General features: G+C 39.5%; 2 protein-coding genes and 1 long non-coding RNA gene across 5 annotated transcripts in view; 1 reads left to right on the top strand and 2 right to left on the bottom strand.

Moving 5' to 3' along the window:
* RNF2 (ring finger protein 2) overlaps positions 1 to 14,781 on the bottom strand; it is a 670,080-nt gene that overhangs the window by 305,500 nt on the left and 349,799 nt on the right. The window lies entirely within an intron of this gene.
* On the bottom strand, positions 2,531 to 14,038 carry LOC143680754 (uncharacterized). Its single transcript, XR_013174162.1, has 3 exons — positions 13,592 to 14,038; positions 4,634 to 4,750; positions 2,531 to 3,736 (listed from the first exon to the last, which is right to left on the bottom strand). It is a non-coding gene; the product is annotated as an uncharacterized LOC143680754 (long non-coding RNA).
* The window catches only part of EDEM3 (ER degradation enhancing alpha-mannosidase like protein 3), a 101,131-nt gene continuing 100,176 nt past the window's right edge, over positions 13,827 to 14,781 (top strand). The window contains exon 1 of one of the 3 annotated variants that reach the window (XM_077157215.1): positions 13,827 to 14,211. In XM_077157215.1, the coding sequence (XP_077013330.1) occupies positions 14,048 to 14,211 (164 nt within the window). In that variant the 5' untranslated portion in view covers positions 13,827 to 14,047. Of the gene's footprint in view, positions 14,212 to 14,726; positions 14,749 to 14,781 lie in introns of those variants that run through there. The other 2 variants (XM_077157217.1, XM_077157216.1) reach the window with 2 other exon arrangements.

Below are 14,781 nucleotides of genomic sequence, written 5' to 3'. Positions count from 1 at the left end.
ATTCTTGAAGACGATTGTACAAAGATAAAACTTTTACAGTGGAAAAAAAAAAGAATTAAATGGGACCGATTTCCCACAGTTAACCTATTTTAGAAAATTCATATTTACATCTTCACTGTAAGTATGGTGATGACTGTAAAGACTCCAAAGCAAGGGTTTGACACAACTGTCAAGCATCCCAAAATTTGAACTGTTCTTCTTACTAGTTTTAGGATCCTCTGAGTTTAAGCTGGGCACATGCTGTCCAGTTAAAGTCTAAAATTTCAGTCTTCCTTGAATCTAGGTGTGATCAGTTGATTAGGTCATTTCCAATGAGATATGAGAAAAAGTAATATATGCAAATTCCAGGTCAAATCCTTTTTAAAGGAAGTGCTTCCTTCCTCTTTCTCTTTCACCCTCAGTCATGCTGGAAGGTTTATGTGATGTTGGTGAATCGGCTTCTACCATGGATCAGAATAGATTAGACCTGAGTCTCTGGATGATTTTGTGGAATAGAGCTACTCATCAGCCCTGGATACCCCACCTTCTTTTTAATATTGTTCTTGAGAGAATTAAATTCCTATTTTGTATAAACTATTGCATTTGGGGGTCTCTTTCTTTCAGCACCTTGGATTGTAACATAACTAATAAAAGGACTTAGCATCACCATATCACTATCATTTGTATTATGCTCAATTTTTTTTATTATAAACCATCCTTATATATGAGAGATCATATCCTTAAAAAAAAGGAAAAATTTTTCCTTATAATTTTGTTGTCCTGAAATTAAAAGGAAGGCTTTTGTGACTACTTGCTTTAGGGTGAGTTAATATTAAATGACATGATAAGTATTTATGAAATCTTTTTTGTAGACTTAAAAGCATTACAAATAAAAAAATGTAATATTGTTCTCTAGCTAACAGTCTATGACAGTAGTGGGTTAATGATATTTCTACAAACAGGTTAGCCAACTAATGGCTCTCATAATCCAGTTGACATGCACCTGGATTATTTCAGGCATAATATAACTGTAGGAGGGATACTGAAGTGTAAACAGACATGTAAATTTTGAATTATTCCATGGAAGTGACTGCTTACTTTACCTGTGTATAAAGCCAGTTCTAGTTATTTGGGAAACTGGTTCAGTTTACCACTCTGAGAGGCTTTTTAAAATGACCTAGCAATGTGCTACTACCTACTTTTATATGGGTTTCATTTGTTAATGTAAAGTCAAACATAGTCGAAACCCTCCTTTAGCCTATCATTTTATTAATTTCATTCTTCAACTTCATTCCTCTCAACTTACATTATGGATATAATTTTTCTATCAACATTTAGTGAGTAACCACGGTATAAAGAACATGCCCTGAAGGAATCTGTGAGTAAGATATGGACCTGTCTTTATCTCATATGACTTTTCTGCTTTCACATTTGACTACTCCCTCCTTGAAACTTGCTCATCCTTTGACTTCTGTGACTCTTTTTCCTAGTTTTCTTTTCAGCCTTCTCTTCTTTGCTACTTTTCCTCCACTTCTTTTTTTTTGTATGCTGCATGGTGGGGGTCACATTTCATTCTTTTTTACATTTGACTATCCTGTTATTGCAGCATCATTTGTTGAATTTTTATTTTGGGGGGCAGGGAGGAAGTGCATGGGCCAGGAATCCTCAACTTCTTTAATATTCGAGACTCTCAATATTCCTTCTTGAACTTTCTCCTCTTTTTATTTTTCATTCTTAACATTATTTTTAAGTCATAGCTCTCTTTGAGAGTACGATGATTTCCAGGAATCATCTCAGAGGAGGGTATGTGGCATGTAATTTTGTGATTACATGAACATCCTGAAGCCAACTGGTAGAACCCCTAAGTGTCCCTACTCCTCAGGTCAAGAATCACATGGCTTTAACTACCATTTATGGTGCTTGATGACTCTCAAATCTTTTATATTAAGTCTGGATCTCTCTCTTGATCTCCAGACCCATATATCCAACTGCTTACTATATCCTTCCATTAGGATATCAAACTGAAACCTCAAACTCATCACGTACAAATTGAATTAATCATCTATTTCCCCTCTTCCCAATTAATACCCCTCTGTGGTTTCCATTTTGGTTAGCAGCACCACCATTCAATCAATTGCCTGAGTTATAAGGAAATAAAGGTAGCAATCCAGGCTACTCCTTCCGAACAAATGTTTGTTGAATGACTAAATTAATTAATGAATGGCAAGTCAGATCAAATACAATGAAGACAATAGAGAATAGCTAATGAGAATGATGCAATGGAGTATATTTTCAAATGTGCACAGAGGTGCTGAAGGCTGGTTAATCAAGCAATGTCTTCAAACAAATATTTATAAAGTGTCTAATAGCACGAAGCATTGTACCAGGTACTGATTTTACGGATTAGGGTTTAACAGTATTTGCAGGGACTTGAGGAACATGGTGTATCATTAAAGAGTGGACAGAGTATTTCAAGTGATATAACTTTTATTTACTTAAATTCAATTGATCTTACCTCATAACTAAGATATGCTAAATCTTTAATAGCTTCTCTAGGGTCTTGCTCCTTATAATGATGCCTTTAAATACTTCATCATAGTTTATTCATAGTAGCTATTACAATGGATACTTAAGAACATGGGACACTCTATGGAGTTTTTAAGTCATTAAATTTGGCAGCTTCGCGTCCCTGAACTCCCTTAGCTCTTTATTTGCGTTTCTTTAGTGGCACTCATCAAATGAAACAGAAAGCTTCATTTTATGATGATTTGTGTACATATCCTATCTCTCTTATCAGAGTATTTTTCCATAGCTCTGTGCATACTCAATTTTGTGCCTGTGTTTGGGAGTACAGTAAATATTGAGTAAATGAATGTTTTTTTAATATTAAAAAAACTCACTTAAAGGCAATGTCAAATGTCCAAAAGTCAAGCAAATATTTTCACAAGTGGTGTTATAAAGTTTGTAATATTTTCCAATATGATAGCAGCACACTGAAAATTTAAGTAAATTACAGATTTTGTTTCAGTCAGCAAGGCACAGGGAATATGCTAACTCATGTATTTGTGAGGCAAGGTTTTGACTGGTCAAATGCTGTTGCTTGGGCTGAACTGTGTGGGTTTGAAAACTGGTTTTGCAACTCAGTGGCTGGGAGGCTGAGGAGCCTCTCAGTGCCTCAGTTTCCTCATCTGGACAATGACAACAGTATTAGCATTTATTCATAGAATTGCTATGGGGATGCAAATAAATTATACACATAAAGCACCGAGAATGTTGTTAGTACTCATTAAACATGAGCAATGACTTTCTTACAATTCTAACAAGAAGTGTCGGGGATTGAATCATGTCCCCTGCAAAAGATATGTTCAAGTCTTAACCCTAGACTATGGGTGTGAACCCATTTGTAAATCATATCTTTGAATATGTCAGGGTGAGTCAGTGTATGGATGCAAACCCATTTGTGAATAGGGTCTTTGAAAATCGTATTTAGATGAAGCCAAACTGAATCAGGGTGGGCCTTAAGCCATGTGATGAAGTCCTCAGCAGCAGAGGAAGCTCAGACACAGTTAGTAGAAGCCAGAAGACAAAAGAGACCAGAGGAGCAGCCACAAGGAGAGAGAGATTGCCATGTGAAGGAGGAATGCTGCAATGCCGCAGACTGGGTGTGAAAATAAGCTCTGCCATTATCTTGAGTCAATCAATTCCTGTTGCTCAAGCCAATTCATCATGTGGTATCTGTCACAGCAACCCTGGAAAACTAAGACAAAGGACAGGTAATGCTCATTTATTACATTAGAAAAGAAAGGATGCTTCTTCTTTGGAAAATGTGATAGAGACATCTTTCCTATACTCCTAGCTCAGAACACTCCTGTGATCCCTATCCTCTTCACACACAGATTAATGATGACTGGGCATTTTTAAGATGCAGTTAAGAGTTCAGACACACTTTATTATAAATTCTGGCAAGATTTCCATATACTACTGATTTACAGTGCTGAAGCTTTGATTTTTTTAGTGCTTAAGCTTTAAAGATGGCATCACTAGCAAATTTTCCATAACTCTGTCTTTCAGGAATTTTGTTCAATCTTTCAAAAAATAGTTATTAAATGTTTGATATATACTGAGTATTGATTTGGCAAATGACAACTAAAAGCTATACTTTCACAACTATTTACACTGAAGAGTCCGCCCTAAAATAATGTCTTTGCACAATTCTTGGTACTTTTCAAAAGGAATATCTGTGGTGAGTCTTGATATCTCAAGGTGAATAATAATTCACTAAGAAACAATTTTACTAGAGAATTTGTATACTTCTCAATCCTTAGAAAGGATGTTTCATATGGAGTTGTGTGATTTATACTCAAATAGGTGTAAATTCCATGCAAAAAATGCTCTATCCTTTTATAGTCTACCCAAAAACTTATTTCCTTTCTCCTCCCAGATCAGGGGAACTGGTAATCAATTTCACTTTGAAGTTGTCTTCCCTGCCCATCCCGATCTCACCCTCCACCATCCCCCCCCACACAAAAAAAGCAAACAAAAACCTTCCTAGAACTTAAAGAAAGAGAATGGATTTAAGCAAATCTAAGAAACAATGCAAGGGATTAACTTTAATCGAGAATTCCAGGATGTCTAGCTGGCCCTGCTGGCCTACCTCAAATGTTCTTTTTCTGTCAATGTTGTCATTTGAGCATCCACTGTTGGCAAGATCTCAGGCAATGTCAGAGGCAGGAAAAGAATGAATGTCTGCTGCTTCACTTTGGTGCAGAAGCTCCAAAGAATAAGAAAACATAAGAAAGAGGGTCATGAAAAACAATGAAAGAATTGCTGCTGTTGGTTGAAATATATAGCCACGGCAGTCATGGGATGATAGGTGACACACAATAGCTTTGTAGTCTCCTTAGTTCTAGAGGCCTGCTGGCTACTGGGACACACAGCAGCAAGCCTGCCTTGGTAAACCCTCAGGTGAGCAAAGGCCAGCACTTCTCAACCCATACATATCCACAGACAGATGCCTTTATTGTTTCAGGAGAAGGTCATGCAGTGATAAAAGATTTTGGTTTTGCCTGAAAATAGAATGCTCTTTAAATAAATTTGCAATGTTTCCTAGAGGAGTGCTTTACAATTAGGCTATATATGGGGGATGAGATATATGGGAACTCTCTATATTTTGTACAATTTTTCTATAAACCTAAAACTACTCAAAAAAAAAAAAAAAACCTGCTTCCAGAGTAAGCATAAATGGAGAGTGACTCGAAATTTAGTATGAACATTCTTGGGCAAATATGGTTGAAAACATAGCTTATAATTCCAATATTGGTCATATTCTCCTTCCTTTAATTTTCATTGCATTTTATAATAGATTGTTTTAATCCATGCAATTCCTTTGATGGCTAATTATCATATCTTTCTTAGTAAAGGAAAAGACTTTTATTTTCTGTTAGCAGGTCTTTTTTTTTTTCCCCCTGAATTTGTGCCATCTAATTAAACTGTTTTTGTTTTCTTTTGTTCAAAATAGCATGATGGGGCAAGAAGATGTCAAACCAGGAGCACTTGCTGTGGTGTGTTCATACATCTGATAGAGCCAGACATAGTTGGGGGATGGAGGTCCTTGGACTCTGGAGACAATGTTGAATAGATTGGATGTTCATATAATTCATTATTCAGATTGGAACATTTTTGAGAATGAAAGGGGGCACTAATCAGAGAGGATACTAGGCAATGGTGTAAATAAATACTGTCTGAGGTATTCACCATCCTAATATGGTGAAAATGGTCTGGACTTTTACTCAAATCTTGATTTTTCTTTTCCTTGCAAATGACATAACCTTTTTTTTTGACCTGTGGCAAATGACATAACCTTTCTGAACTTCATTTTCTACATCTGTAAAACAAACATTTTTTTTGGGGGGGGGAGAAAAAGTGCCTGACATCTGGTATATCTTCTGTAAATCTTATCATGATAATGTCTGCATTTACTTTACAATTCTTCAAAAGAAACAGGATAATATTATGTTATGAATTAGGTTGTTACAGGAGGTGTAGCCAGTTACCTTAATGAGAAATTCACACTGCAGCTACCAGTTTAATCAGGGAGACCTCCTATGATTTTGTAGTTTGCTACTACAAGCACATGTCAATCTTATTTGATTGATATAAAAAATTTAGTAAAATGAGTGTCAAAAATGAATTTTCATTGTTGAAATTAGTGGCTTGTTAGTTATAATGGATGTTGGAAAATGGGCTGTCATTGACAGATCTAGTGGTCTTTAAGATAAGGGGACTATCTATAATATTTTAGAGGCAATCCCACCTTTGTATAAACAAGTTATAAGAAGCTAGGGAGAACTCTAATCTGGAACATCTGGATGGTGCATGGGTTGGAGGATTTCCAGTTGCCTGATGCCTACTTAATAGTGATGGAATCCTCGCTCTAGATTATTGTTCATCTGCTTCCAGTGAAACTTTCATGAAAGGGGATGATTGCTCACCTAAAAGGACAGAGACCTGAGACTGAATCTGTGCTAGTTTGAAAGGATGTATGGACTCTAGAAAAGATGTTTTAATCAAAATTCCATTTCATAAAGGCAGAATAATCCCAATTCAATACTGTATGTTTGAAACTGTAATCAGATCATCTCCCTGGAGTTGTGATTTAATCAAGAGTGGTTGTTCAGCTGGATTAGGTGACGACATGTCTCTACCCATTTGGGTGGGTCTTGATAAGTTTCTGGAGTCTTATAAAAGAGGAAACATTTTGGAGAATGAGAGTGATTCAGAGAGAGCAGAGCAGAATGACACAGCCACAAGAAGCAGAATCCATCAGCCAGCGACCTTTGGAGATGAAGAAGGAAAATGCCTCCTGGGGAGCTTCATGAAACAGGAAGCCAGGAGAGAAAGCTAGCAGATGACGCCGTGTTCGCCATCTGCCCTTCCAGATGAGAGAGGAACCCTGACCGTGTTTGTCTTGTGCCTTCTCACTAGAGAGAAACCCTGAATGTCATCGGCCTTCTTGAACCAAGGTATCTTTCCCTGGATGCCTTAGATTGGACATTTCTATAGACTTGGTTTAACTGGGACATTTTCTCGGCCTTAGAACTGTAAATTAGAAACTCATTGAATTCCCCTTTTTAAAAGAAAGCCATTCTGTTTCTGGTATATTGCATTCCAGCAGCTAGCAAACTAGAACAGCATCAAATTCACAGAACAGTTACATCATGCCTTGTCTCTGCTTGCTAATAAATGTTTATTCTATAAATGTATATATATGTAGTAGGAAATGGTCTGTAACTTGGTTTAATTATAAACTAATTCTGAGGTTGTTGAGGAATAGTTCATTTTTACCCTTCTTCCTATGATTTAGCTGCTACCATTATCTACCAAATATAAGCCAGTAGTTTTATGTGATTAAACTGGTAGAAATGGGACTTGAATTCAATGTTCTCTTGAGTTTCAGATCTAGGAGGGCTCCTCAACATTTTTTTAAGGGGATCCTGTAGTGGTAGGGCATAGATGAAGCCAAGGAAGTGGACAGATTCCAGGCTGGGGACAGGAGAAGAATCAGAGCCACGAGGTCTGCGGAACAGCTGTACCTATCCTTGAATCCTACTGTCAACAACGGCAACTTTTCCTTTCTATCCCATAATAATGATAATATAAATAGCTACCATTTCTTCAGTTATTTTAAGCAAGCCTGTGTTCTGAATATTTCACACATAGTATCTCATTATCTTCACAACACTACAGAAGAAAGGTACTATTATTGTTTTAGTTTCCCTCCTGCTGAAACAAATATCATACGTGAGTTGGCTTAAACAATGGGGATTACTGGTTCAGGGTTTTGTGGCTAGGAGAAGTCCAAAACCAAGGTATCAGCAAAGTGATGCTTTTTTCTCAAAGACTGTTATATTCTGGGGCTGGCTGCCAGTGATCCTTGGTTCTTGGTTTTTCTGTCTGACTTTCACTCTGCTTATAAAGGACTCTTAATCTGAATTAAAGCCCAACCTGGTTCAGTTGGGTCACACTCTTACTGAAATTAACATCTTGAAGAGATTTTATTTACAATGGGTCCATAGCCACCAGAATGCAGACCAAGACCAAAAATACATCCAATCTGGGGTACCCAATTCAATCCAGGTGAATTGTGTAAAGCAGATGAAACTGAAACTTAGGTTAAGTTACTGCACAAAGCTAGCACGTGATAGATGTGGTTTTTGAATTCAAGTTTTTCTATTCCACTTTACGACACTATGCTATCTCCACACCCGTAAGTAGTCCAAGTCTACAAACCAGATTGCCAAGCCTAGGTGGAGGTTAGTCAATGAAAGCAGCATGCATTACTATATATATAGAAGCCCTTAGAACATGGCTGGCACAGAGTAAATGTTCTGTAACTACTAACTTTTACTACAAAAACCTTGTAACTGTTAAATCATTTAATCCTCCTAAAACCTTGTGAAGGATGTACTATTCTTACACTTATTTTACAAAGAAGAAACTAAGGCACAAAGACACACATTAATCTGCTTAAGGTCACTCGGCTAAAGAATGGCAGACCTGGCTCAGAGATGGAGTGCTTAGCCACTATCCTACATATGTGAAATGCTGTTGAAAGGTGCTGAATTAAAAGTTTTTGGCCAGATAAAAATGCTAAGCAGGAACTGGTAGTGTAACATTGGAATTTAGAAAACTGGCCAGAGCTTGAAACTAGCCTTTATGAAACTTATTTCTTCGATGGTGAAGCTAAGCCTGCATGTAATTATGCCTAAGAGTCATTCCCAGAGAGTCTCTTTTGTTGTTCAGATGTGACCTCTCTCTTTAAGCCAACTCTGCAAATAAATTCACTACCCACCCTCCCTCTATGTAGGACATGATTTCCAGGTGTGAAAGTCTCCCTGGCAAAGTGGGACATGACTCCCAGGAATGAGCCTAGCCCTTGCATTGTGGGATTGATAATGCCTTCTTGACCAAATAAAATGGAACAAAATAAAAGTTTCAGTGGCCAAGAGATTTCAAATAGTCAAGAGGTCATTCTGGGAGGTTACTCTTCTGCAAGCTTTAGCCAGATGTTGCAGACTACCATGGTATGACAAGCCCCAACTTAGGGAGTGCCCTGGGCTCTATCTAAGTCTCTATAAAAGTTTTTCTTAGTAAGTTTATTTTTCTCAGAGACTTAAGGCCTCTAGGCTCATCCTGTGCCAGATAAGCTCTGAAACCCAGAGATACCAGTCTCTCCAGGAAAATCAACCAGTTTTATTCCTCTACCTCATAATGTCCATACCCCTTTCCAGCACAAAGTAGTTCAAATGGTCATTGTCCAGATATCCCTGAAGATTGAGAGTGATCAAATGAGAAGGAGGTGTAATTGAGAAATTAGGATTTAACAAATGACTGTGACCACTGACTCATTACATAGACATTTCTTTTTAGTGTTTGGTGTTTTAGAATAGACAGAAGAAAATACCTTAAGTACCTGTAACCCAGTAGCCCTGATCTTTGATAATGATTGTTTAACTATATTGCAAAACAAAGTCAGGTGCCAGTGTTTCTATGGATATACGTCTGGATGTTTTGTTCTGTTCCACTGTTATCTATCTATCTATCTATCTATCTATCTTATTTATCTATCTCATCTATAGATAGATATATCTAGCTAGATCTTACAATGCTACACTGTCTTAGTTAAACTACTTCTATTGTAAGTCTTAAAATTGGGTAGAGTGCAATACTAGTGGTCAATAAGAGGGAAGGTTAAGGGTTACATGTTTGTTTTTTCTTTTTCTGGAGTAATACAGATGTTCTGAAAATGATCATGGTGATGAGTGCACAACTATGATCATACTGTGAACCACTGTTTGCATACTGTGAATGAATTGTACAGCGTGTGAATATATCTTAGTAAAATTACATTTAAAAAAAAAAGAGGGGCTAGAGGCAAGATCCAACTGCTTGTGAAGATCTATGTGACTTGGCTTTGTTTATGATATATGAACTAAATGTCTACTAAATGAGAGAGACCCAACCACAAGAATGACCTAGGAGAAAATTTCTTGCCAGAGAGGGCTGGTGTCACTGAGACAAGTGAGATAATAATCTGATAGCGAAGTAATTTTGAGATCCCAAATCATGATTAAGAGGTGGAAAAAGCCCCGGAGTCATCTCAGTGGAATAGTGAATCATTTGAATTTTCCATTTTATTTCTTGGAATTTGGATAAGTCAGTGAGATAGCCAGAGAGAGAGCCAATCCATAACATTCACTGAGTACCTTCTTTATGATGTATTCTTTCTAGGGTCTTAACATTCCTGGTTGTGAACACAGAATAAGTCCTGTTTCTATTTAATGTTAGCCAGACTAGGTTCTGCAAAGTATTTTGTAAATTCACACCTTACCAAATAATAGGAAAAGTGATTTGAAGAATGACAAAATCACCACTCCCCAATTCCACACTAGAGTTTTAAGAATAATTAGATCTGACTTACTCAAGGATTCAAGTCATTTAGGGGTAACTGCTGCTCTGTTACCAGTCTAGCACAGCTGGTTCCAGCTTCCTGTGACTATTTATGAGCTATAAGATTAAAGTGAAGCCTCTCACTCTTCGGTTTGTGAAACCATATGGGTATACCCAGGGCTCCTACTTCTCCCTAACTCCTGACTCATCTTGGCAGGAAAGTAAAGAGGAGAACATACATATTTACATAAGCTACAAACTAAGCAAACAAATTCTTAACTGGTTAAAGGGCAATTTATAAATGGCTCTTATTTCTTTTTTTTTATTTAGATGTATAAAACCCACTGAAAATTCAATGGGTTTTATACATCTAAAATCTGTTTCATAGTCTTTAAAAGTCCTTACTTGTACTTGTAAAACTCATCTTTGCATTATACAAGTTTTTCCCCTTGTATAATACCAAATCTCTGTTGATTAACTTCTTTTTCCCTTTTGTCTCAAAGTATATAGGTTTTTAAATTATGTATGTAGGCTTAAAAATAATGAATGCAAATTGCCCTTAGTGTCCATAAACTACCAATTAGCTAAGACTTCCCATTAGTGGGTCAAAATGGGTTACCTTTTTAAATGCACCTTGTGAATTTTCCTTCACTATTATTAGATATAATAAGATACAATGCCTTTCAGGTTACACCAGCTTTTCTTCTCATGGTTTTGTAGAGATCAGTGAAAAATGTTGTTTTCAACCATTGGGTAGAAATCGAATTTCAGTAAGGGAGAAAAAGCTACTTATTATTTAGCAAGTCAACAAAGAACCTTTTCTAGGGTTTTCTTATACCTTTAAAAATGCAGTATTAGCCAGAAAACAAACAAAACAAGGGAAAAACACCTCAGAAAATGCTAAACATTAAAAGTCAGTACATCTGTTTCCTAAGTGCAATGTTTCTTAATGACAGTTAATGGTCAATTTTGACTTTCAGAGGTTTGGAACATCAGGGAGGTAGAGAAAACTGAGTTATTGCCAGTAAGCCACTACAAACAATTGACTTGAATATATTTCAATGTAACTGAAGGTCACTATTTCTGTTTTCTTTGTTTCTAGTTCTCAAATATTGACTGATTGGTGTTGACTTTTAGCTTGTCCTGTTCTCTGTGCCCAAAGCCAAGACCAACTCACATTTATTTATTTATTTGGCTGTCTTCATCATTAAAGGTGCCAACCAGGATCTGGAATGGAACCAATGTAGGGGTGCAGGTCCTTAAAAAGGATAAAATTAAATGCTGCTCAGAAATATGCTTTCACAGCATCCATGTAAAGAAAGGGACTGCATTATTCATTTTAGAGATAAGGACACTGAAGCACAAATAAATATATTCAGTATCTATTGGGCATCTATAACAGAACACAGTACTAGGAGTTTTGGAATGTACATGGATAAATAACCTAAATTCAATACCCTCCAAGTGGCCACAATCTAGTGGATATGATAGACTGAAAAATACAGTAATAAAGATACAGGACAATGGAAGAACAGGGGAGAGGGTGACTTCTGACTGGAAGTTTTTGGAAGGGTTTTGTGGAGAGGGAATCTGAGCCAAGACTTAATGGGTAGTAGGTGCTGCACAGGGGGATAGGGGGTATCAAAGGGTGAGCAAAGGCAATGGAAACTATTTAGGATGCAAATTTATTTATGTTAATTATTATATAGAATTTAAATCTGCAAAGAATGTTTATATGGCCTTGAATGCCAACTCTAGTACCAATGTAGAGGAGAGTAGGGGGGCAGGGAAATAATTTAGGAGGCCATGCAATGATTGGTAAGAGAGCTAATGTAGGCATGAACAGGTGCAAAAGTGGAAGGAGAAAGTAAGTTAGTGATTTGGAAGACAGCAGAAATAGAGGCTATATAGTTTGACAACTGTTTGGGAGTGGACCATGAAGGAGGATGAATAGATGATTTTAACTGATGTAGAGGTTGATAGTGCCATTAATTTGAAACAGAGAACATATTATGTTTGTGAAGCTACCCACGGGCCAGACATGGGAATTTCTTTTAGGGAGGTGAAAATGTGGATCTAGAGATAGGGACAGATATTGATTTAGAAATCAACCACAAAAAGATAACGGCTGAATCGATATGTAGAAGAAATCACCAAGGGAGAATAATTAGAGTACAAAAAGAAAACCTTAAGGCAACAGCTTAATTTTAAAAAATAGAGAGGAGTAGTGAAGGAAGAGGAGTCATTGATGTAGCCTGAATGGTCAGAGAGGCAAGAGGAGGATGCAAGATGATAAAGCAATAGAAGAAAAGCTTCCAGAAAAAGAGCTTAATGATGCTGAAGGGACCAGTAAGAGATTTCCTGTAATAAAGGTCACATCCAAGCTCCTAAACTCCGCCAATGAATTATCACACAATACAAATCTTTTTTTTTTCCCAAGAGGAACCTACTTGTCATCTCACCAGTCTTTAACCTGGTTTTCAATCATCAAAACTCACTGCAAGATCCACACTCTGTTACTAAACTTTCTGTAATCACCGCATTCCACACTGCTCTCTCCCAGCATTGAGCTCTTTAGGCAATTACTAATCATTTTTTACGCCTCGATGCCCTCCTTCAGCTGGTACTGCCCAGTGGTTAAGCGCTGGTTGGAATCTAATCCAGCAGTGGTGATGGGGGCTTGTTAATGAACTTCTCTATGCCTCGGTTTCCTCATTTGCAAAACGAGGATGATATTCCTTAGCTATTAGACCTGAGAAGAGCAATGAGATAAAATCAAGTAAAACCCTTACTACAAAGCCGTCAGAGGCTCAATTTTTTTGCTGTTCCTGTTTTGAAAACTTTCTGAGGGCAGAGAACTACCCCAAAGCGACTCCTTATGGCATTGTAGCACCTATCAGGGGACCTGTGAGCCTCATCTTGCCAGCGCTCAGGGCAGAGTCGTTTGCAGGAGGCGGCAAACACAGCTGACGGGTTCCCCCGCACTCAGCAACCGACCGAGGGCCTGGCTTCGGGGGCCGGGAGACAGGGATCTCCGGGACCGCCGGTGACCCTCCGAGGGACCACGCGTCCCAGAATGCAGCGCGGCCACCCGGGGTAGAAATTTAGCAGGGCGGTGTCAGAGTCACATTGGGAGAAGAGACGGGGAGGAAGCAGAGCTCACTGGGACCGGTAGTCCTGAGGTCTCAAGTTCGCAGCTGTGGGGAGGGTCGAAGCGAGAGGTCCCTCCCCAGTCCCGCCTTTTGTCCACGTCTCACTTCTTCCGGCCAATGCACTCTCCTGTCGCCTGAGCCACCCCGGCTCAGATCCGGTTCGCATTGGTCGTGAGGCTCAACGCGTTCAGCCCTACCCGGAAGTAGCGTTGGGGGAGGCGGTTTCCTAGACTACGACACCGGAAAGCTGGGGGAGGTACTCCCGGGCTGTGGAGGGCGGAGGGCGGTGGCAGCGCTGGCGCTGGAGACCGGCTCGGTGGCTCCGGGAAACAGCTCCGTGCGGGCGGCCGTACGCGTTACTCTGCAACCCGCTCTCCGCACGGCTCGCAGCCCCCTCGCCACCGGCTCCTGGCGATGTGTCCCACCCGCCGGGCGTAGCAGCTGCGCGTGCGCGGAACCGTGGGGTCATGAGCGAAGCCGGCGGCTGCTGGGGCTGTGGGTCTCCGGTCCCCCAGCGAGCGCCATGGAGCTTGGTGGCGGCGACGACGGCCGCGCTCTGCCTGGTATCGGCCACGTCCGTGTGGACGGCGGGGACCGCGCCCATGAGTAGGGAGGAGAAACAGAAGCTTGGGTAAGGATGCTTGGCTGCCTAGGGTGGGTTTGCGCGTGAGACTGACCACGGGCTAGGTGCCTGTCATTGCGACCCGGGCACCAAGTGGCCTCTCCTGTCGTGACTGGGACGGCTGTCGCTGCGCGAGGACTCCAGCAGGGTGGGTTGAGTCCGAGGAGGTGGTGTGACCTCAGGGGACTGTCGGGGTGTCGCCGAGCTGTCGGTGACATGTGCCGGCTCCTTGACGCCAGCCGCGGTGTCTCAAGGCGGCTGCCAGGCCCTTGGCAGTGAAGGGGGCTACAGCCGTGTGCTGAGTGAGAGAGTCTTGCTGTTGCCCTTCGTCGGAGGCGTGTTTAGATGTCTCGCAAAAGTAAACTTTATCTAGGCTAACGTTACTGGGCTCACAGTAGTTAAGGAAATAGTGTTTGCACCTGTTGTGGAAAGGGGACGTTTATTGGAACTTAAACTTTACACGTGTTATTGTTTCCTTTCAGTGTTTTCTTGCTCTGCATTTTCAAAATAGAGCAGAATATTTGATGGTGTTATTTAAAAGCTCCAGTTAAGTATTTCTATTTACCTCAAAGTAATTTT

Source organism: Tamandua tetradactyla, chromosome 4 (assembly GCF_023851605.1).
Source record: "Tamandua tetradactyla isolate mTamTet1 chromosome 4, mTamTet1.pri, whole genome shotgun sequence".
In the NCBI taxonomy this organism is placed as follows: domain Eukaryota; kingdom Metazoa; phylum Chordata; class Mammalia; order Pilosa; family Myrmecophagidae; genus Tamandua; species Tamandua tetradactyla.
Note: the sequence above shows the minus strand (reverse complement) of the source record. Positions and strands in the feature narration are given on the sequence as shown.